Consider the following 24434-nt stretch of genomic DNA (forward strand, 5'->3'; position numbering starts at 1 on the left):
AGTCAGGAGAAAAAATAATTAATATTTAGTCCACAATATTTATTTCTTTACAGTTTTATTTATTACATTATCTCATTATTTTATTCTTCAAAAAATACTTTTAACAGATCTGTATAAATTTAAAAAAATGGAAATTATATATTATTCTTTTATTGTTGTAACTGTGAGAATTGCCAGCCTAGCTGAGGGAATTTGATGAACTGATTGAGTTAGTTCAAAATTGATAATGTAATATACTCAAAACCAGAACAAGACATTGTGAATAATGAAATATTAATCCCTTTCAAGTTTCATTTTCTACCAAAAATGAACAACCCCACCTAGTTTTATGACAGCTGTCTACTAAAAATATGATCCATGTATAATTTTGGAGGTGCAATTATTGGTTTTTTACCAATAAGGGCTCATTTGATAGCTGATTTGGAGGTGAGTTACGTAAATATTAAATCATTTATCAGTAAAATATACCATTTTTGGCGGTTGGTTAGAGATTATATGTCATTTATATAAAAATTAATATTGTGTTTAATCTGCAATTTTGGAATTCATATAACTAATATATGTATAAATTATGAAGAAAGTTGTATATTATTTTATGTAGGATAGAAGGTTAAATAACTAATACATATATAAATATAAGGCAATCATGCGTAAGATGCTACAAAAATTCCCTCATAATTAATCTTCGGATTACAATTACATGCATAGCTCTAACCAACTATCAAACGACCCCAAGAATTATGACGAGATGGTAATTAGTATTCCTTCGTCTTTAATATGAGATTTTGGATTCGAACCCAATTGGATACGGGATCGCCTTTGTTACTAAGCGTAGAACTTTTCTATGTGAATTTTTCAATTTAGTTATACTTCAATGGGGATACCGAAGATGTGATAAATGATGAAAAGATTATTGGTTTTTGTATTAATTTAACTTCTTTTCCTTTTTTTACCTCACCAAATTCTTTTAATATTGTAGGTCTTATGATTTTTAAAGAATTTGCCACCCAGATCTTGGAGCATGACATAGATTTCAAGAAAAAGACAAGAGCTCCAGCTATGTGTCCTGAATACTGACAATTTCCCTTCTTGGTACACTAATAGTTTTCACAAAAATTGAAATTATTGAAAATGGTTATGTGGATTTGTTGCTCAAATTAGAATGAATTAATTGGTAAGGTTAATTATTTCTTCTATACCTAGCTAGCTTTTCCCAATAATTATTGATCTTATTGTTGAAGGGTTTGATATTCTCCATGTGTTACATCTTAATCCAACAAAAATGTACTTGTTACACAATTGCCACATGTTGATACACAAATTAAAACAAAAAATATTAAATGAGAAATACCAGATGTCACCTTTCATATGTAGGTAGATATTCTTGCAGGTTCCATGTGATTGGAAGGTGCCCTTTGTCTATGCTTATTTAATGTGTGGCTTAGGGTTTTCTAAAACATTATGTTAATTAAAACCCTAATTAATGCATGCTTCATATACTATCTTATCTGATTTTCAAAATTTACTGGTCTGACAAATTCAAATATTCATGTATAATCGATACATTCAAAGGAAAAACGCTCATCAATAAGAGTTAGTCTCAAAGCTCGAAAATTATATTCATCCATCCTACCACACCTCTAATGAGTGATTCATCCTAATATATACTTTAATATTACCTCAAACAACTCCCAAAATTAAGTCATGATAGATTATAGAAGGTTGCTAGTTTTTTATTCATGAGTAGTTGAGTATATATCCCAAAAAAAGAGGCATTTACCAAATTTGAATTCTTTGGTCATTAATTCATTTAATGAATATTACAAGAATTTAACTTATATGTATTAAAATATTGTGAAATTAGTAACATGCTATAACAAATTAAATTACTCTATAACTAATCTAACACTATTTACATTCCTTATAACTATCATCTCTTGTCAAATTGGATTGAATTATAGTCGAAATATACCACAATGCCAATAAAGGGTAGTTAGAGTTATATACAATAACATATTCAGTGAAGTATGAAAACGATAGAATGTACACAAATTTTATCTTTATTTTTATGAGATAAAAAGGTTATTTCTGATATATTTTACCTTAAAAGAAATTTTTTCGAAGCAGAATTATGAGAAAAATGATTAGAATTACGTCGAAAAACCATTGATAAGATTTTATATATTATCTTTTCATGTATAATGAACATACAAATTAGCAATAATTGTGGAGAAGTTGCATGGTTGCATATAGTTATGTAAGATGAGAAGTAGCTGTCAACTTGATTTCAATGGAAACTTGTGGTGCATATTATTCTTTATTTATAACAAAATTTTGTTGTTTTCTTTATTAACTTGGTTTTAAGTCAAAAGCTTCCTCAGATGCTGACACAAATGTTTGTACATATTATGTTAAAAAAAAAAATAGTAGTAATAATAATAATATGAAGGGGAAAAAAGCAAAGAGTTACGACTTGTTACGTTATTGCTTACACACAATTATATATTATTATTTTATTTTAAAAAGTAGCCAATAATTCATGCGCACACGTGCACGTATAAGTGTTTAAACTTTTTTTAAAAAGGATAAATACAAAGTTTTGATGAATATTTAAAGAGGGAAAAAAACACCAATCTTCACCAATCTCCAATTATTTATTTAATATAATAATTAATAGTATGACTTGGTAAATGAACATGTGAAAAGGGAAAAAACATAGTAGCTACTAGGACAATAAAAATGTCAAAACAGCCTAAATTATGTGCCTTCTATCGATATTATTAAAGTATTTTTTTTCTTATGCCGGATCATTTAAATTTGTGTCGAGTAAGATTTGTTAAAGGATGAATCGTTTTTATTATGATTTTTAAAATATATTTATAGGGTTCGAATTTGACTTTTGATTAAACATGAGATAATTATTTATTTTGATTTTACCATCATCTTGAGTGAAACTAGAGGTGACAAATAAACGAATTGAACTGAATTTGAGTACGTCAAGATGAGTTAAGTTAATAAATAAATGGATCAAGATGAGCTGAAACAGACTAAAAAAGTTTTAATAACTATTTTTAAAAAATATTTTTTAGTACCTAATACAATATATTTTTTCTTTATTGTATACTATAACATATCAAATTTAATTGTCTAAAATTAAGTGAATTAGGCTGAAATATGTTGAATTAATATATAGACGGTTCGATAATTAACTCAAACTTAAACTAATCCTAGGTTAATTTTGTCAACTTAGTGGAAGATAAGTATGAAGAAGGTCAATTAAGAAAAACATTTTTATAGAGTCCCAATTAGTAAAAATTGAGCACGATACTTCAATCCGCACTTTAGGGCGGATTTTGGGATTCCATGGTAGGAATCTTGCCAACTTGGTTGACTTAATAATAATAATAATGAAGTTAAAAAAACAAACTTAACTTCTTAAGTCTTAAAAAGGGTTAAAGTTTAAAGTTTATCTATTAACAAAAAAAACAAGGAAGAACACGTGTACCCAAAAAAGAGAAACTATTTACAAGGGCTATCACCTTACGAAAATACATATATATTCTGATGACATAAAGGAGGTACATGCAGTGTTTTAGTGAAAAGACTGTTCAATTATTATTTGATAACATTAGAGTATATAGATATCATCAGAGTATATATATACTTCGATGGTATCAAGGATGAAGAAGTTGTGATTCAATGAATAGAACCAGGGGAGCCAGGTAAATGGTTTAGGTCATGGGTCCAATCAGGATAAATATATTAGATTGGGTCCAATTTGAGCAAATATTTTGCCTAATTGATTCAATTTGTATAGTTTTTCTACCTAACTATTTATTTTGTCATTTTTTCATAGATTTAACTTATATACATTTACGACCACACACAAATATTATCACATTTTAATTGAATTTCCAAATGGAAACAAAATTCCTCATTTCATGGATCTTGAAACCAAATAGAACTGCCCCACACTCCTCCACAAAGAGATATAGGAGATACAAAATGGATTAAAGTCCAAGAATGTTTTTAAGTATACCTTAAACATGAGTTTCTTAATAATCAATGTTTAGAATGTTTAACATCAACTCATAAGAAAATGAGAGGACATGAGTAGCTAGGGGGGTGGGGGTGGCGTGGGGGGTATTAAATTATGTTGTCAACTTGCACAGTGTTTGGAGCAATGAAAGAAGAACGCCAGGTTAATAATATGGTTGGTCCTAAATTTACAAGTGAAAGTGACAAATTGGACCCCATTCATGTGCTATTGATTGTTATAATAAACCTCTTTGTCTCCCACTTTTTATTTTTGGAATGTTTACGTAAATAATTGGACAGATTTACTATTTACTTGTTTAGTTGATATATATAAATTATATATATTGATTATACATATCATATTTGTATTCATATACATTCGTCAGCTATTTTTTAGTGTAATCATTGGATTTGACGACTTCAAAGTTAAATCTTAATTCTTTTTTCCTTAGTAATTGGAAAAAATCTCAGTTTTTCCCACATCTTTTCATTACAATGTTTTCCAATATATTCATCATTATTTAACTGTTACGAAATGTTTTTCCTTTTTCTCTTACCATTTTGGAATTGTCCTACTCTTAGCACGATAAAAGTGTTCGATTATAGGCTATAGCATGATTTTGATGTTTCAATGACTTAATTAATATGAATGACTTATAGAACTATTGGTTTTTCTAAGTCTTTTTCAAATGTTATCGTTCAAGTTTGTGAAATATTTTACAAGAAAATAAAAATAAATGAGTCTAGAAAACTCAAAGAAATTTTTTTCAATAAAAAAAAAGAGTTTACAAAATTATAGAACAAACTTGCATATATAACATCTGGAATGAGAGACAATTATAGGCAGACACAGATACATGGAACCACAAAATCTTCTAAAAGTAATACCCAAAACTAAGGCTGTTTATGTGACAAGACAACTTAAAATATAGTATCCTCAACATTAACTAGAAAATGACCAATATTATAATTAGGATAGATAATCCAATCTTTGTACACGACAATATATTCAGTGAAATCTCACTAAATAAAGTTTGGAGAGGATAGAGCGTACGTAGACTTTATCACTATCTTGTGGAGGTAGAAATGTTGTTTCCAAAAGACCATTGACTCAAGTACAAGAAAAAGAAAGCATAGCAGTTAACAAGAGAAATAGTATAAAGTCTACGAGAAATAACAACAACATCAGCAAAATTATATGGTAATCGAAATACAATAAACAATATATGGCCGCAAGAGCTACAACGATACAACTAATACTATGCACCAACTTTTGTAAGACAAACGAACATTCTACCCCTACTACTCTTATACGTGACTTCTACTTCATAATTTTTATATGAAATATACAATATATTTTTTCGATAAAAGAGTCTGGATTCAGTTGAAACCCCTTCGATAACTCCATTCCCTCTCAGCCAAAATATTTTCAGCAAAGATTTACATTAATGTTGATAAGGGTCAAAGTAGCATGTGCACAAGGGAACAAGCAATCACATCAATATAATGCTTACGATAGTAGCAAAGCAATTTGGGCATTCAAAAATAAATAAAAATCACACCCTAACAAAGTGATTATGTACCTAACAAAGATTGAAGTTTGAGATTTTTAATTAAAAATAAATGAGTACTTATTATTTCATTATAATCCTGATTAGTCGAACTCTTCTTAATATGCACACTCAATGCACAAATTTAAAAGAGTGTCCTGCAATAATTAATAATCTATTTAGCCAAGTTTTGGGGTGGTCAAAAGTGTTCCTTTTTAAAAGTTGTTTATATTTAAAAAGTGAGGTGATTTGTCAAATTTTTAGGAGAAAATAAGTGTTTATGTAAATAAGAAAAGTTATTTTCCATAGCTAAAAAAATAATTTTTCCCTTAAAGTACTTTTTTGAAAATGATTTATCCCCATGAGACATTCCGGGCAAATTCATTTAGTCGGGCTCCAATATAGGTACTGGACATCAGGTTAGAAATAAAAATAAATAAACTTTTTTGAAAACATTTTTAAAGAAAAATATGCTTAGAATTACTTTTTAAAAGTTTGGTCAAACACAAATTGTTGCTAAAAAAAATATTTTAAAAATTTATTACTCAAATACAAACAATTTCTTCCTAAAACCACTTTTCAAAAAAACTAATTAAAATTTTGGCAAAACTTTCTATACATTCTCTAAATTCATTGACTTGAAAGCAAAAACCGTCTAAATCTTAAACTAATGAATAGACATAGAGCACTTATAATACAAAAAATAAAAAATCATTATTCATGATCAAAAGATAAGGAGAATTTAGTAATTTTTTGTCGGCTTATTAGAAAATCTAATCCAAAACTAGATTTTCCTGATACGCAGATTGAGCTTAGTAAATTTTTCTCAGATCCTACATTGATATAATTAGCAAATCCACTTTATATACATATAGTATAAATATATTGATAAACTAAGTAACTAAAACGAGCTATAAATTCAATGTTAAGTTGAGAATAAATTCATAAACTTTAAATTTCGAGTCTGGTTGTACCCAAGCTGCCTCATGATAACTTGATCATTAATTGGGATTTCAATAATTGGACAAAGACAGTATATAGTTGGATTGGTCTTTCATAGTCATAGTGGCTAAAATATAAAAATTGCATCAGTTGAATTAGACACTTCAAATCAGTGAATGACCAAACAATATATAATTTCTTATATTTGGCCCCTCTAACAGCCTAATATATGTAACTGACAAGTTTGTATCAGAAAGAAATGCTAAATAAGGAGGGGAATGAGCAATGAGCTAACCTTTCTTGTCAGCCTTTCTAAACCTATTGAATTTGCATGTACTCACTTTAGGGGTAGGGGTAGGGGTAGGGGGGTGTTAGGTAGAAAGGAAAATGTTTTTTCAGAAAAATAAATGTTTTTTTGTGTGTTTGGTACGTAAGTAAAAATAAACAAATAATATTTTAAAATATTTATGTCATCTAGATAAATATTATGGTAGGTGTGGGTATGGATGAGTGCAAATAATGCAATGGTGTACACAGAATTTTTACGCAAAATTTTTCCTCAGTGGTGTCACCTTTTAACCGTCGTAAAAATAGGGTGTGTTGGAGGATGGTGATCAATGACACGATCAATATAAAATGTCATTTGTGGGACTTATTTTCACCAAGAAAGTCATTTTCAAAAAAGCTTTATTTTACTAAAAAATGTTTTCAAATTTTTTTTGAACATGAAACAATGTGAAGGAAAAATATTTTCATCCAGACCAATCACACCCTTGATCCTTTCATCTTTTGATTATTTTTAAAAAAAATTATATATATTAAAGCTTCGAATAAATTATATTGAGTTCATATAAAGTCATATGCAACATTCTAAATTCGCCCTTACACCCATATTTAATTGATCAAAAATATTTTTAAAAATAAAAGAAAATGACTTTTCTATTAAAAAAAGGAAAAATAAACTTCAACTTATTGTCTTCTCCCAAACTCCCACTTTGCCCACATCCCATCCCTTTAAGTACTTCTACATTACGAATAAATGTTCTTGATACAATATTTTCTTTACATGCATTCCAAACACCATAAAATAAGTAAAAGAAAACTTATTCTTTATCAATCTGGCGTTATGATAAAGAACAGTTAGATTGTATCCATTTAACTCTCGTATATAAAAATAATAAATGTATATTGAACTTCAAAATTGATTTCACAGGTTAACTGGACTATCAAAAGAATACATTACACAACACGCTTTCATCACCACTTCCCCCAAGTGACAACAAAGAAAAACCTAACACTGCAGATGGACTTGAATCACCCCGCTATATTTCCCTAGTAAAATGAAACAAAAACTACCTGGCACGAAATAAGTTATGTCCCGAAAATATGTCTGTGAACAGGTGTAGTATCAAAACTTTTAACCACTTGAATCCAAGGTTTGTCTATGATTAAGGTAGACGTTTTTGAAAGATGTCCAACAAATAAGACGGGGTCTCTGAAGGCATGAAGCTCAAAATTCTTTCTACCATTTAGTTTCGTCTCCAAGTCACGTCCCTTTAACTTGCGCTTCAAACTTCCATTCACAAGAGTACTATATAGCTTCTTTGAAGCTAGATCTTGACCATTGGCCAAGTCAGCCTCATCATCACCATCCACTGGCTTCCCAAAGTCAATCAAGCACATCGCCCTGTTGGTTAGATTATTAGCAGATATCATTATTATAGTGATCGGATACAAAATAGAACATTTAACACTTTATTTCCTTGTTATTTGACGTGACATAAAACATTACATCTCAACTAAGACCAAAAGGAACAGACCTATTGATATGTTTTCATTTGTCAGAGCAAAATACAAGTGTTGTAGCATGCAGCATAATACTGAGAAACATAGAGCCACTAATAATCTTTTTATTATCAGTAAATAAGAGATTATTAATAGAATGGAAAAGGGTCAAAACTGCCCTTAAACTATGTGAAAGAGACCACTTATACCCTCCGTTACATTTTAGGATAAAAAATGCCCCCGCTGTTATCCTAAGGGACCACGATTACCCTTAAGACTTAACAGAAGTGATGTGGCAAGCCACTAATTTTGCCACCTAGGCTTGCCAACTAGGACACCCACTAAATTTTTTGACCCAATTAGTAATTCAACCCTAACTCATTTTTGTTGGACCCAACCCACTAAAATTAAGAGGGAAACATCATTTTTTCACCTCATTCTGTTTTACTATAATTCACCACATACGAGGATTTTTTCAAGACTTTTACGAGCTTAAGCTTACTTGCACCAGGATTGCGTGCCACCATAGATTTAAAAACTATGCTCTGGCACCATTCCATGCTTAGAAAGCTTGAGCTCGTGTTTTATATGGCTTTCCACAAATTTTGAGAAGCTCCACTTATGTGGTGATTATACCCCACAACCACAAGCCGACTACATCAAAAGTTTCTACGTTTTCAGCTTGTTGTCTAGCGGATTAGCACTACGACAAATATAGGAGGGTGATTGATAAAATGCGAATACAAGATTTTAAACATATAGGGGCATATTAATGTTGCATCCACTTGTCTCTTACAATGATGAATTTCAATGATTTTGGTTGTAATGTATAACACCAGAGAACCATGAAGTTCAATTTTCAAGCTTATGCATCTTTTCTAGTCCATTGTGTCATTATATTTTAAAGCTAGCATTCCTAAGGTAAGAGATGTAAGGTAGACAATTAAAATCTCTTGTATCAGTTAAGAATCAAAGTATTAAAAATCTCTTGCTTCCCCTGCTTATTTACAACTTGAAAATTGAACTTCATAAGCTTAATAGTAAAACGGAATGAGGTGAAAAAAAGATGATGCTTCCCTCTTAATTTTAGTGGGTTGGGTCCAACAAAAATGAGTTAGGGTTGAATTATTAATTGGGACAAATTTTTTAGTGGGTATCCTAGTTGGCAAGCCTGTGGCGAAATTAGTGTCATGTGGCTTGCCACATCACTTCTGTTAAGTCTTAAGGGTAACTGTGGTCTCTTAGGATAACAGTGGGGACATTTTTGATCCTAAAATGTAACGGAGGGTATAAGTGGTCTATTTCACATAGTTCAGGGGAATTTTTGACCCTTTTCCATTAATAGAATAAAGCCAGAGACCAAGATGGTGATTGGCTGGCACAAAACTGAGTCCCCTGCGCAAAATAAAAGGGGATAATAACATAGAGCCACTAATAATTGCTGGTGAAACATAGAGCCATATACAGTTGTTGATTACTATGTTTTCCGGGTCATTCAATAAGCTTCTAAGATAAACTTGAACAAGTAATTAAAGGTCACATGGTCATGTCAGTCAGTATACTTCCCAAAATAGAGCTAGAAAGGAAAGAAAAACTCATCATTATAAATGCTTTCGGAATACTCAGAAACCAGGTAGCTGCCAAATGAACCATGACATGCAAGGTAAAAGATTGCGTCTCAACTCTGAGTATTTTTAGTTTTAGCCTAAAAGAAAAGAGTCTAATCCACCTTTCGGCTTACTTTTCTCTCAAAGAAGTGTTAACTCCATAATGAGACCCTCTATAGGAATTACTAAGTGACTTTGATTTTCATTATGACCAAAGTGACTTTGATTTTTAAAAAGCAAGTAATAATCAACAAATAAAAATAGTGACCACAATTATAAATACAAAAGATAAATGATCAGATCTGTCAAAAAACAGTAAAACCAACCTTGAACTATAGGCAATGACAGATGAAGAAGCGGAAGACGGTGGGAATGAAATCCCAATCACTTCTCCGGGAAATTCTTGATATCTTCTCGGCAGTGCAAATGTATTATGATTCGACCATTCCCCTAACTGCTTAGCTTCAACATCTAAGGCATATACCTGGTTCGAAGAAGTTGATACTATAAGCACATTGCTATTTTGAGGACTAAAACCACCAGCTGTAACTGAATGACCACCCAATCTTGATATAAACCAATGTTGCCTGCTCCATGACAAAATTCATTCAGACCCAAAAGAAACGAGAATACAAAATGATCGCTCAAAGGATAAGTAAATGATTTCTTAGATAGTTGAGGTGTCCCAAGGAAATGGAAAAGACATCTTAAAACAATAGCAAAAACGATAAAAAGCATCTTAATACCTCTGTGTCTCTAAATTAAATATATACACATCTCCAAAGCAGTTTATAGTAGCTAGCCATTGCCCGTCGATGCTGATGAACATTCTAGTTATGGGAGGTTCAGCAGGTAATAGTTCTTCAACATGCTCTTCACGACGAGGTGTGAAAACATGAACTAGTTCTGAGCTTCCTACTTCCACCACCTAGAGACAAAGCTAAAACTTCAGAAAATGGCTCAGATTAAATTCATAGCCTAAATAAAAATAGTGAGTTTAATGTTTCAGATTTATCCGTAGCTTAAATATCAAACAGTTCTTGCAAGCAATGGTCATAAGATTCCCTCCCAAAGATGTCGGTCTTCAGAACTGCTGACTATGACCCCTACCCACCAACCACACCCACCCTACCCTCCCTTATCCTCACATCTCACACTTGCTCCCCCTTCTTCTGTCTATTTGCCCACTCCCTCAGCCTCTTTCCAGTGCCTATCAACAGGCTATCACTGCCATACCATCAACCTCCACTTCCTGCTTCTAGATCTCCTCCCTTCATCATCTCCTATGATGCAGTTTGGTGGTAGGATTGCACCACCAGGGAGAACCATGACAAGTTAGGTGGTCAGAGTTCAGGAAGGCAGGATTCAACAGCAGCAAAGGTGGTTAGTTCTATAGTCATGTTCCTTAACCATGAGAACCTTACTTCCTACAACTTTTGTTTATCGATCCCTACTGTCCTAAAACTTTTGTTTATCGATCCCTACTGTCCTAAAACTTTTGTTTATCGATCCCTACTGACCTAAAACTTTTGTTTATCGATCCCTACTGTCCTAAAACTTTGTTTATCGATCCCTACTGTCCTAAAACTTTTGTTTATCAATCCCTACTGTCCTAAAACTTTTGTTTATCGATCCCTAATGTCCTAAAACTTGCTACTATGAATTTCCTAGTAAAGCCAAAAAGAAGATGGCAAGCTAACTCCCTGCAACTTAGGAGTGCGGTAAGACTCAAAATGTCCATTTACTTCTATTTAAAAGTACAGTAGAAAATAAAAGAGAGAAGAAGGTAAACTGGACAAGGTACTGACATAAACCCTTCTGTCACACCCTGCTATCATCAACCGAGAAGAATCAGCACTGAAAACCATTGAATGGGCAAATGGCAGATCCAAAGGAAGATGGCTTTTGTTGACTGCCCATGGACTCTTACTGGAAGCAATTCTCTTAAGCTCAAAAAGGCAGCATTTTACATGATCAGAAAAAGCAAAAAGTGCACCAGAAGGAGAAATTGCACTACATGTTATTTTCCTTGGAGCTTTACACTTAACTCGGGCAACCAGATCTGTCTTAGCAGCTCCACCAGACACAGCTCGAACTAACAAAACATCAATCCAGTAGGAAGCTTGGATTAAGAGTAATGCAGCCTGATTAAATATTGTATTTACTGCAAGTTGTATATGCGGCCTCTGCGGTACAGGACAAATATCATGTGGAGAAAACTTGGTAAACTCCCTCGCAGAGTATGCAAAAAGTTTAGTGTCATCACCACCTGACATAAGCATCGGCACGCCTAAATGTGCCCATTTATGGTAACTGGAATCAAGGTGCTTCGACCTAGATCGAGGTATCTTTAAGTCCCGTTCAACTATGGTATCTGAAAGGAAAATGAAGACGATTAACAATAGAACAGAACCACAAAACCCAAACAGACTGTACGAAGACAACTCTGCGAGAATTAAAAATTCAGTTAGAAAAAGGGGCAAAGGATTAATTTTATTATCAGAGGATACAAATGAACTAACCTTTGTGACTGATGGGCACAGCAATAGTCAAGGCCCTCACATCATGTGTGTGGGCCCTCACATGACTAATATAAACCCATTTTTTCATGACACTGGAGGTTACATTTCCTTCGTTAGCCCCAGCAAAATCCACAGAGAGCTTATAAAGTACAACCTAAAAATCAGTAGCGTATTGTCAGCAGCTATGGCAGAGCATGTTTGCCTGTCATCTCTGAACAGTTATAAACTACTTCCTCTGTTCACTTTTACTGTCCCTATCCTAATAGATTTTTACTTTTACTCGTCACTTTTAACATATCAAGAAAAGAAAATTAGTTTTCCATGTTTTACCCTTAGCATTAATTACTTATTCCCCAAATCACTTGCCCACACCTAATACTAAACATTAATTAATAGAGGTAGTGTGGTAAAATAACCATGTCAATCATTATTTTCTTAATGCCGTGCCAATTCCAAATGTGACAAGTAAAAGTAAATGGAGGGAGAGTACAATATTCCTCAGTAAAATATTTAGTTGAAAAGATTATACACTGGAAAAAAAGGTAACTACAGATTACTGCATAATTATTGAAGCATGGTTACACCAGTGTTTCAAAAGGCATTCCTCGGCAAGCCTCAAGGTGGAGCATAGTACAAAACGCACAGGGGAGATCTGTGGGGAGTCAAAGTATCATAAGGCATAAGCCCCATCAATCTGAGCATATGCTTAGGCGTTGGGTGAGTTTTTCTTTTGGGGCGTAAGCCCAAAAAATCTCTCCTAATTAAAATTGTTGAAAGTAGGTAGGATGGTATTGTCTTGTTGTCAATATTAGTAGTCATAGTATTACTCTTGTAGTTTCTTGTTCTTTGATTTATGTTGTTTCGTGTAGTTTGATTATAGTATTATTTTGTTGTAGTATTATTCTGCTAATATATGTTGATTTGGTTACTGTTTGTTGTTTCTTGTTTCTTGTACCTCCCTCCTTTTCATAGATTGTTTTTGTCTAGAGTCAAGGCTATATAGGAAATAGCTTCTCTACCTCTGAAGTAAGAGGTGTGGTCCGCGTACACCCTCCCCAGATCCCACTTTGTGAAACTACATTTGGTATGTTGTGTAGGGAGAAGAGATTTTGAGTATTTTTATTTTTTTTGGGACAAAAAACTTAAGCCTGAAAACATTCTTTGAAGCTCTTACATATGTGAAATTAACAAGATAAAACCAACAAAATATCACCAAACATACTTCAAATAAGAATATTTGGTTGAAGGTGAATCTTTTTGTCGAAAAAGTGCAAGTTAACAAAAGCTGCAAATGTATGCTCCGATGGAGGGTGGGGTCACTTTTTCCATACAAAGCACACACCAGTAAACAGTACCAGCAGTGCTTGTTTCAAAACAACCCAGTCATTTTCCAGAACAAACACCAACCCAAGAATCTCGGACTAGCTATTTTGACCATCCAATGGGCTAAAATAAAAAGACGCACCGCACCATTATCTTAGTTTCAACATTTAAAATAGCAGGGGGACAAACCCCTACAACTCCAACCGAAAGTTTTCTTTTTCTAGGGGTTGACATTTATATACCTGACCATCAGAGCCAGCAGAAAAAACCCTAGTGTGGCTGGGAGATGCTGCTAAAGCATTTACGTCGCCTTTATGATTGGAAAGTGCATTCACAAGAGTCCCATGTTGGGTATCCCAGAACTGAACACTCCCGGTACTATCAGCACTGACGAGGGTACCACATCTGGAAACAATATGAAATTAAGGAAAAATTGGAACATCATACAGAGCATTCTTAAAAAAGGGGAGAAATGAACTTCTTTTCTTCACATATATTTAATGCAAGCATTTCCAATTTAATTTTCACCTCAATGCAAGTAGCGACCATATGCATAATTCAGATCCACTACCCAGCCCTCCAAGACCAACTGATATCCTGTAGATTTCATGAGTGACTTCAGCATCCCAGCATCTTATAACCCTGCAAAGAAACAACTTCCATCAGAAATTCACCGTGGACATAATATAAAAAAGTAATTTCATGCCTCAACCTTTCTGTCTTTTTTGAGTTTTCATTAGAAATCAACTGGTAGGCTATATCAAAAATGAAACATACCCATCACTACTCCCAGAAAATATCCTATTTGCATCAGAACTCCAAGTGACACTCAATGTACGTCCTGCAAAAAAAATAAAAATACAAATCTATAATACCAAGTGACATTCATATATGTGCTGTGACTCTTAAGGGTAGCTGTCTCACCCTTGACACTTGGAGATGATCTTTTGAAAGTTAAATTTTTATCATCATCAACTATATAGATTCTTACACGGCCATCATCACAAGCAAATGCTATTCGGCTATGATCACTAGCATGATCCTCGTGAAGCTCTACAGAGTCATCACCATCTTCGCTTTCACTGCTGTCACTGTCACTGCTCTCACTATTTCTATGATTAACATGACCATTCTCATAATGCTTTGGAGACTGCTTTTGATTCAGCTGTGAATTACTGCATGGCTCCACAGCCATCTGCCATATTGCAACATCAATAGAATCTAGCGCAATCTGCAAACAACCATAGCAACAATAACATTACTTGATTCACATCAAACAAAGCATAAAGTGATTAAATAATGACAAACAGCACAACAAAATGCAAAAAATGTCTGTCTTTCACGGTAGTCAACTTTCACTAGGCCTTCATTTCTATATTAAAAGGTACATTCTTTTCATCCTACCTCCTACACCGGAGCTAATAATCAATTCCGCCCCATTCCCTTACAATGGTCTCTAAGATTTCTGGTAAGCATTGCAATTGCAACTCTATCCAAGCATAAGCTACTTACTGGTAATAAAAATAGCTTAGAATAGTAGGAAATCTCCAGAGTACAGCAATAAACAGCTCAACATTTGCAATGCCATTCAACAAAAACAATTAAAAGCAAAGATTTTTTTTTTCACACACCTGTCTCAAATCAAAAAGGTCCCATTCAGAAACTGATCCATCAATACTGGAAGAAAACAACCGTCCAGCAGGCGAACCACCGGAGCCCGACCGACACCAAACCAGCGAAGAAACCCTAGAATTTGGATTCCCGTGTATTGTCTAACCACAAAAACAAATCCAAAACTTCAATTGCCATAATAACCCGAAGAAACATACAAATATAAGCAAAATACAAGTACGTACAAGCTGACAGTGCCAGCCGACTGATCCAGGAGAAACAAGCCAAATCTCAAGAGAACCGTCCTCACGTGCGGCGGCGACTTGAGAATCGTCGGCGCTGGTAGCTAAGGCTACCACCGGTGATGGCTTCCACTCAACTGAGCTGCTCCGATGAACTTCGAGCATCTCCGGAGCTAAAGATTACAGCTTTTTGTGAAGAGTTTTTTCGACTGATTGGTGAAGGGGCAGTGAAGAAGATGAGAAGTGAAAGGGGAAAAGAGAAGACAATAGGTCATCAGCACAAGCTAGGTTTTTTCCGAGGGTTTAAGCGCCAACGGATCGGTCGGGTATCATACCGGATCCTCTTGGAAGAAACGGGTCAGTCAACTCCGTACGAGTACTAATTTAATTAGGCATGAAGTACATAAATAAAAAATAAATTTTGTGATTTTAAACTAAAAATATTTATTATATATGCAATATTTTTCATCCTTGTCTGGTATTTACTTTAGTTCATATTAAGTGAATTGTTGATTTTTCTTATTGTTCAAAATAAATCAACTATTCAACATATTAGAAAGTTATTGAGATTCTTTTTCCACATTTATCTTTCGTTCAGTAGATTTTTTACTACTTTACATTTTCTAGGAGATTAATTTGAATTAATAGAAAAGGTAATTGTGAAAAGTAGCCTTTAATTTAAAATTTATGTCCTTAATATTTTCCTTAATGATCTAAACTCCCGATAATTCATTTAAAATATGAACTAGAGGATGTATTGACTTGGTGCATTATATAAGGAACAATTAATAAAATGATATTTTTATTAATTCACGTTTTAATATAATAAATTTAATGCTTCAAAAATGACCATATGCATAATTAATAATAAGGATAATTTATCTAATGAATTGAGATATCTTATCGATGAAAAAATATTATGAGTAAGTTGATGTTATCCAATGGAATAATGTTGGAGTTTTTATTTATTATTAAATATAAGGACTAACATTAATTTACTTGACAATAGTGAAGGCTCATTGAAAATCTCTTAAAAGATCTATAATGGGAGACTCATTATATTAATTTTAAAATCTTCAAATAAAGTGTTTTTCTTTAATTTCCATAATCAAACGCTCACTTAATTGCTCGTTAATGCAATGCACAATATCAAGAAAAGGAGAGGTAATAATTCTTGTCTTAATAATTATAAAATAACAACATACCAGTAATTATACAAATGAAATCTGAAGAAATAATATGTCCGTAGACCTTAGTCTTATCATACGAAGATAAAATGACTATTTCCGATAAAATCTCGATTCAACTAAATCATTTAAAAGCAGACACTAACGTCAATTACTGGCTAATAGCTTCAATAGTCTATAAAGGATTATGGGATATCCATCTTTTGAACATATTAAAGCTCTCTACCCTTTTATACTCAGGTGCTACATGTCCTGCTCCCTGTTTAAAATAAATAAATAACAAAAAAAAAAAACTTATTAATTAATTAAGAGGGAAAAATAAAAATCAAATACAATAAAACAAACCAATGTGAAGGAAAATAATAATGTTAAACAAATAAAGTTCTTGCCTTTACTGTTGCAAATGTCATCTTATTGGCATATGATCTTGTGTATCTACAAAAATGTATAAATAAATAAATAAATAAAATTTAGTATCTATAATGATAAAGAAACAATTAAACTAATAGTTCATTTATTCAGACTTTTAAAATCTACTTATTTTGAAAAACACTTTTTATCAAAAGTGAAAAGAAACATTTTTTTGATGAATAGCAAGTTATGGGACTAATCAATTTGAAAAAAACGACAATATGAGAGTAGCAATTTATGCTCGAGTAAAATTTTTAAAAAATACCCGGCAACTTGACCATTAACGATCCATTGACGCCAATTATCAACAATTGAATAATTCAGTGATTTAATCCATGCTTCTGTAGATAGGAATGGTACACCCATGTCATGATCACCACTGTTTCAACAAAAAAAAAAGTTTAAAATTACTTATTCACAATTTTTTAAATTTATTTTGAGATTAATAATATGAACAAACGAATACATTAATTAAGAAAAATAAATTAATTACCTATATATAAGTGATCGATAACCTTTAGCGCTATGATTTACGTGATATGAAATACTGTCCATAGAGGTAAATGTATAGTATTTTTTAATACCATTTTGCTTGCATCTTGCCCAGTGATCTATAGTTCCCTGGTAAAAAAAAAAAAAGGAAAAACAATACTCAACATTTATGTATACTGATGATAATATATTATTTTTCAAAAAAATTGATCTATACCTAGTACCAATGATTACTCTTATGATGATCTAAAAATTAGAACGGAAACATACTATAACAATTTAAATTACGTTATTAATATGATAGTCCGTTTCTTTTTTATTTATAAAGCTTAAATTCATGACATATACTTTATTTGATCGATCTTTGAAAGGTTAAAGGTAGTATTTTTTTAAAAATAAAAAATACTTAAGTTAAATAATGTTTTTTTTTCAAAAAAAAAAAATCATATGAAAAAATCACAATTACAAAGTTTTTCACAATTTGATACTTAAAAGTATTTATTAAAAATACTTATTCAAATTACTAATATATATATAATTTAGTCAAACACAAACTGATGCATGATTGCAAACCTTTCGAACATGGAGAGCTTTCTGGACTCGAGGGTCATTTGCCCAATAATTTGAGATTTCGTGTCTATCAACCTGCAACCATGATAACATTATATTTAATATTGATGTTTTACCAAATCAATGATAGCATTATATTTGTTTGGAAATACTCTTCTATGATCTAGTTATGGTCAATTAGTGTATGTCTTATCTCATTTGTTAGAGTAAAAAATAGATTAATTTTTTAAAAATTGTTATCATTTTTCAAGTTTCACATCTAAAATATTAGGTATTACTAGAGCCCCTTGAACAATTATAAACTCATATAAAAAATAACCTCGCAAGAATATGACATGATCCAAAAAGTTTCAAGTGGGTAGTACACGTAACCTCCACCCCCTAAACAATAATCTTTTTTTGGTTATGTTCACAAAACTATATGAGCTATCATGAATTCATTGTCAAGACTTTCTTCATTTCTCACACTGTCACACTCCTTTCAGCAAGTTATCTCAAATATTTTACCATATATATATATATTCCATCGGAAGAGATTTTAATCTAAAGGGAGTATAGTCGAAGAGGTAACACGAAGAACACCTAATGATTTAAATATAAAACTCACAAAATCACAATAATTTAAAGAAATTTTAACTTATTCACTTAATTTTATTACTTGATTAATAGATTTGATGTAAACACGGAATGAATTCGAGTAAATTTTTACCCTAGAAATACTTACAAGCTTTCCATAACAGCTGGGTGAGATGGCATTCTCTTGAATAGATCTTCTTCTCCCTCTAAATATAGATGGAAATGGGCTTTTCAATTCAGTTTCTGATCCACACATGGGTTCTAAAACTTGTTGATCATTAATATTGTTCAACAGCTACAAAATTTGCAAATTCAACAAATTAATTACTACTAACCAATTAATTAAGGAAATCTTAATGATAATTGTATTTAAGAAATTATTAACCTCATCCAAAATATCTAGATCTTGGGTGCATTGAGCATTAGTGGGAGCAAACTCCTCTCTGTATTCTCCTTTGCAATTTTGCACCATTGACTGTTATGGAAAAAAACATCTTTAATCAAACTTTCAAAATCTGTTTATTTTAAAAATTACTTTTTGTCATACGTGCTTTCCAGAAAAGAACTTTCATATAATACTAATCAATTTGAAAAGTATTTTTGTTTGTATCATAACATCGATTTTGTATGTTTTATCAAACTTTTAAAAAGTGTTCACGGGAAAAACTATTTTTTTCAACTTCTGAAAAACAAAAGAAAATAATAAAAGAATTGGGGTAAGGAAATGAGAGAGGATTACAAGGTAGAGAATCGAACACTCACCAACAAGGTGAAAGTTCATGTAGTCAACGAATATAGGTAACTAAGATTTCTCGAAGAAAAAATATTAATTAAAATCTGATTTCTATTACTACTCAAAACCACTTTTTTTTTTTTGAATCGCCCTATATATTACCTGATAAAGTTCATTAGGAATGATTCCCATGCCAAGAAGAAATGGAATAACAAAATTTTTTTCTTCAGGAAATGTTAAAGGGTTTCCGAGTAAATAACCCTGAAATTAACCAAAACAACTGAGATTAGATTAAACTGTTAATTACACTACTACTACTACTAATAATAAAAAAAAGATTAAGAAAAGAATGAACATAATTAGAAACCTTAAGGTTAATCAAAGGCTTGTTGCCTGCTTCAATTCCTACAATTAAGATCACGCAACTCTTAAGTAATTAGACAAACAATGCTACTAATAAACAGTAAAATAACTTGAAAACTCTGTAATTAGATACATAAAACTATGATTAATTATATGAAGTTGATTAGTAATTATAATTACCATCTGATATCAGTTGGACAACACGTGGAAGAACGACACCAGAATATGAATCTCCACCCAAATAAAAATTATTTGAACTGAATTCTGGATGATCAACGAGCCACTGCAATTAATGATTAGAAACAATTAGGACGAGCTCACTCACATACTAAATAGGTGACTCGAAATTATAGTACTAGCTATAGTTGATTCGTTCTCTCAAGATAACGCGGATTAACAACTAACAAGCGAGAGTCGAGAGGAGAGCAAGTTGTATCTAATATACATACCTTAAGTAAAAATTCATAGACGTGCTTAAATGCATCAACATCAATGACATGCATTGCTTCTGGTGTTGTTGCATATGAAAATCCAGTATTTACAGGTTGCTCTAAGAAAATTATGTTTGCAACCTAATAATTTAGAAAATATTACAACAATTAAATATAATTCAAATTCACCTTAAACTAATAAAGATATACAAGAATCATAGGCAATGTAATTACCTTGGTCCATGAGTTTGGAGTCACTCCAAGTGTTGGTAGACTCCCATTATACTTTTTTTGTTTGTAATATAATGGCCCTGAATTATTAATCAACAACCTTAAGTAAAATTAATCAACAACAATCATATAAATTGCATCACAGGAAATGCTTGCATCAAACATCAATAGGAAAATGCTTAAATATGCCATCAAATTTTGAAAAAAAGGCTCATCTATGCCATCGGTTAAAAGTTTGGCTCATCTATGCCATTTCCGTTTAAGAAAAGGAGCATCCATGCCATTATTTGTTAACTAGAAATGACATAGATGAGCCAAACTTTTAACTGGATGACATAGATGAGTCTTGTCTCAAAGTTTGATGGTATATTTGAGTCTTTTCCTTTTTAAAAATGATTTAACAATGACGTGGCCGAATCATAATTAACTATGTGTGAAAAATGGTTTTGCAAAATCTGAACTTTTGCAAAATCTGAACTTTTTTAAGTTAACAAATAATGGCATGGATGAGCCTTTTCTCAAACGAAAATGACATAGATGAGCCAAACTTTAAACGAATGACATAGATAAGCCTTTTCCCAACATTAATTAATCTCAAAAGAAATTGGTTTTTATGCATTGACAGTGTAAACAGGTCACTTATAAGATAACTACATAAAATTATTTATGATAAAGATAGGCGGATACAGAGTACTGGTATCAGATTCATCTGAATCAATTATTTTGATGCAAAATATAAATTTATTTATAAAAATCATGAAAATTGCAATAACCAGTAAATATGAACCCATAACTACAAAGAATCTTAAACACTATTCTTTTCGACTGTAACATACTAGGAATCTTAAAGATTGAACCCGTAAAATTTAAATTCGCCTTTAGAAGAATGGAACTATACTTACCAATTTCATAGACAACTCCATTGAAAGAAGAGCAACCAGGTCCTCCAGTGAGCCACAATATAAGAGGATCATTTCCAGGGTCTGATTCTGATTTAATAAAATAATAAAATAGCTGATGTTTCTCTTCTTTACCCACACCTACATACCTGAATCATGTAAATATTTAATTCTAATTATTTCAACTTAACATTTTTAAAAAATTTAATTTGTAAGCCATTTTAATTTATTTCGGCACAAAGTTTAAAAAATAATTATTTTTAAAGATTTGTAATTTTAAATATATTTGATATTTTTATAACTTATAAAAATTATACTAACAAATATGAAATTTGAAATCTTGAAAATAAAATACGATAGGTACTAGCTAGTGCAACAACTAAAAATAGCCTAAAGATATAAATATTATTTATACGGACAATCTAGATTACTTGCACTGTTTTAGATATTATTGCAAATTAGTACTCCTATATTTTTTATAATTGAATATATTCACCTTAGCCAGAGTAATAAATATGAGTTTTGGGTCAAAAACATCCCTCAATTATACCCAACTCTTAAATTACATCCTTTCCCTATCATAATAAACAAAAAGCATCCCTAAACTATCCAAAAACTTGCAAATTACATCCCTCCGTTAGTTTATAACGGCTTCAACTAGAAGTGCATGACTATCCCTTATCAAACGGCTGCAATTTGGACAGTTAACGATAAGAAAATTCAACAAATCTTAATATCAAATCAATACATTATTGTTCAGTTGAAGAAATAAAAATTAATGCAATAATATTCTTACCAAAAATTGATAAGGATATCTATATGTTTGTTATTTTCAACATGTAAATAATTGATCTATTAGTAAACGTCAAAATTGTTTTATAAATTCCAAATGAATAACTATTAATTATATATAAAAGTCTTCAAGTTATAAAGGTAAAATTAAAGATGAATTATGTATCTCATTTGTACACGATGTAAACTATATTAATTATAAAAATCTTCACAATATAAGAGTAAGACTATGTACACATCACCCTTCTCATACCCACTTATAGAATTACACTGAATATATATATATATATATATATATTATTGTGATTAAAAAACAAATTATGTATCTCATTTACATATGATGTTATATTTATTTTATCTAAACATTAAAATTGGAATAATATAAATGAGAAAAGCTATATAAAAATTTAAAAGAGAAGAAACTATTTTTCATGTTATTCTGCACATTCCATAAATTAACCTCACCAAACATCTATTCCTTGTAGCTATATTAGAGCTATTGGAAAGCAAGGTATATGGGTGGAGTATTTATCTTCCACTTTTTCTTATCTATATTTTTCCAAATGATAAATAAAAATGAAAGAAACGTAAGCTTATGTTTTGGCTTTTTGCTGAAGAATGATAAATAATGGTAGATTTGTAGGGATAAGTCAAGTGCATGACATAATTTTTGTTTGAATCTGTTAGTTTTTGACAGAAAACTAAGAGAGGGTGTAACTTGTCACTTCTAGGATAGTTCAAGGATGCTATTTATTCATTGTAATAATATAAGGATGTAGTTTAAGTTTGAGTTATAATTGAGGGATGTTTTTGGCCATTTACTCTAATAAATATAATAGTCAAACTGCATTATTTAGCCTCACGTAAGATGAGTGTCCATAATATTATATCAATATATATATACATAAAATAGCTATATCTAATTGGGTAAGATGAGTGTCGATAATATTATATTAATTTAAAAAAAGTATATACATAAAATATCTATTATTCTATATCTAATTGTATAGAGAGAGCACACATTCACGTGGTGAATCATAATTAACTGTTTCTCTAGATTTGCTGAGCTAGATGCCATTTTTTTTTGCAATCAGTAAACTGTGGGAGAAATTGTTAGATCTATCGTCTTTGCTAGTAATGTGAGAGCTAAAATTATGATTCAAATTCTACCCTCTAGTAGAGTTGTTACCCGTTTTGATACAAGCAAATTAAAACTGGATTGAGTTTTGATCCGTCCAAATTTGACCCAATCATAAAACTTGCTCTAAGCTATACAATTGTTAAATAAGTAAAAGAAAGAAAGAAACTAACCCAGTTTCGAGATGAAAAGGAAGAGGACCGTCAAATCCAGGAAGAAATTTAACAGTTGCAGCAGCTTGTACTTGCAGTTGCAGTTGCAGGGGGCTTATTTGTATCACTAATAGTAGAGCAAGAAGATGAAGAAACATATTGGAGCTAATTAGGGAATATTTTGATTTCGCCATTGATGCTTTAATTTTTGAATGAATTTAAAATAATTGGAGGGGCATCTTATACTGTTATGGCAGCAAACACATTTTTCATGAAATGTTTTTGAAAAGACAAAAAACATCCCTCTATTGAGAATTTTTTTATAATGGTAGAGATTCAACCAACAATAATTGTATGACCCTCCATTGATTAATTGACACTCGAATAATGTGTCTATTTCTTTACCTTTTTATCATCTCTCTCCTACTCACCCTTCTTTTCATTCATTTTCTTATTTTCTTACTCCTAATAAATATTTCTTAACTTCATTTTCTTAAGATGTTGATATATTGAATAAAAGAATTAATTAACTTTTTTTTTTCACAATAACTAAAAATGTTTTTAGGACTGAGTATTTAAAATACTCATATCATTCAATATTTTTAATAATATCAAATTAACTAAAAAATATTTAGTGTTTTTTCAATTACTAGCACCTAAAAAAACAAATTAATTCAAATTTAGTTTTTCATATTTTTTTTAATTATGTTTTAGTTCATATATTTATAGTCATTGTTATTTTAATTATGTTTTAGTTCATATATTTATAGTCATTCTCTTAACAGAGAGTATCCGTTATTTTTCTTAATTTAAGTTATAATTTTTTAATATACTTAATA

The 24434-nt window shown here is 31.3% G+C and overlaps 2 protein-coding genes across 2 annotated transcripts; both read right to left on the reverse strand.

Moving 5' to 3' along the window:
- Positions 1–7699: 7699 nt before the first annotated feature.
- LOC125829950 (WD repeat-containing protein PCN-like) lies at positions 7700–15893 on the reverse strand. Its single transcript, XM_049509172.1, has 11 exons — positions 15624–15893; positions 15399–15539; positions 14692–14998; positions 14545–14608; positions 14296–14409; positions 14010–14172; positions 12445–12598; positions 11731–12296; positions 10669–10850; positions 10249–10509; positions 7700–8217 (listed from the first exon to the last, which is right to left on the reverse strand). The coding sequence occupies exons 1-11, from the start codon at positions 15783–15785 to the stop codon at positions 7902–7904; spliced, it is 2430 nt and encodes an 809-aa protein (XP_049365129.1). The 5' UTR covers positions 15786–15893; the 3' UTR covers positions 7700–7901.
- A 1061-nt stretch (positions 15894–16954) lies between these two features.
- Positions 16955–23781, reverse strand: LOC125829962 (serine carboxypeptidase-like 11). The gene is made up of 14 exons (XM_049509192.1): positions 23617–23781; positions 21517–21662; positions 20618–20694; positions 20402–20524; positions 20133–20235; positions 19957–19994; positions 19752–19850; positions 19242–19331; positions 19005–19151; positions 18284–18355; positions 17712–17839; positions 17484–17597; positions 17197–17242; positions 16955–17066 (listed from the first exon to the last, which is right to left on the reverse strand). The coding sequence occupies exons 1-14, from the start codon at positions 23751–23753 to the stop codon at positions 16983–16985; spliced, it is 1404 nt and encodes a 467-aa protein (XP_049365149.1). The 5' UTR covers positions 23754–23781; the 3' UTR covers positions 16955–16982.
- Between the last annotated feature and the right edge of the window lie 653 nt (positions 23782–24434).

This window comes from Solanum verrucosum, unplaced genomic scaffold, assembly GCF_900185275.1.
Source record: "Solanum verrucosum unplaced genomic scaffold, falcon-dt-bn FXZP01000282.1, whole genome shotgun sequence".
NCBI lineage: Eukaryota > Viridiplantae > Streptophyta > Magnoliopsida > Solanales > Solanaceae > Solanum > Solanum verrucosum.

Coding starts and splice junctions, on each gene's coding strand:
- LOC125829950 (XM_049509172.1), bottom strand. CDS start 15,785: ATGCTCGAAGTTCATCGGAGCAGCTCAGTTGAGTGGAAGCCATCACCG. Junction 15,540..15,623: donor TCGGCTGGCACTGTCAGCTT/GTACGTACTTGT, acceptor TTTTGTGGTTAG/ACAATACACGGGAATCCAAA. Junction 14,173..14,295: donor TGGTCGCTACTTGCATTGAG/GTGAAAATTAAA, acceptor TATTGTTTCCAG/ATGTGGTACCCTCGTCAGTG.
- LOC125829962 (XM_049509192.1), bottom strand. CDS start 23,753: ATGTTTCTTCATCTTCTTGCTCTACTATTAGTGATACAAATAAGCCCC. Junction 20,695..21,516: donor TGGAGTTGTCTATGAAATTG/GTAAGTATAGTT, acceptor TTAATAATTCAG/GGCCATTATATTACAAACAA. Junction 17,598..17,711: donor TATCGATCACTTATATATAG/GTAATTAATTTA, acceptor TTGTTGAAACAG/TGGTGATCATGACATGGGTG.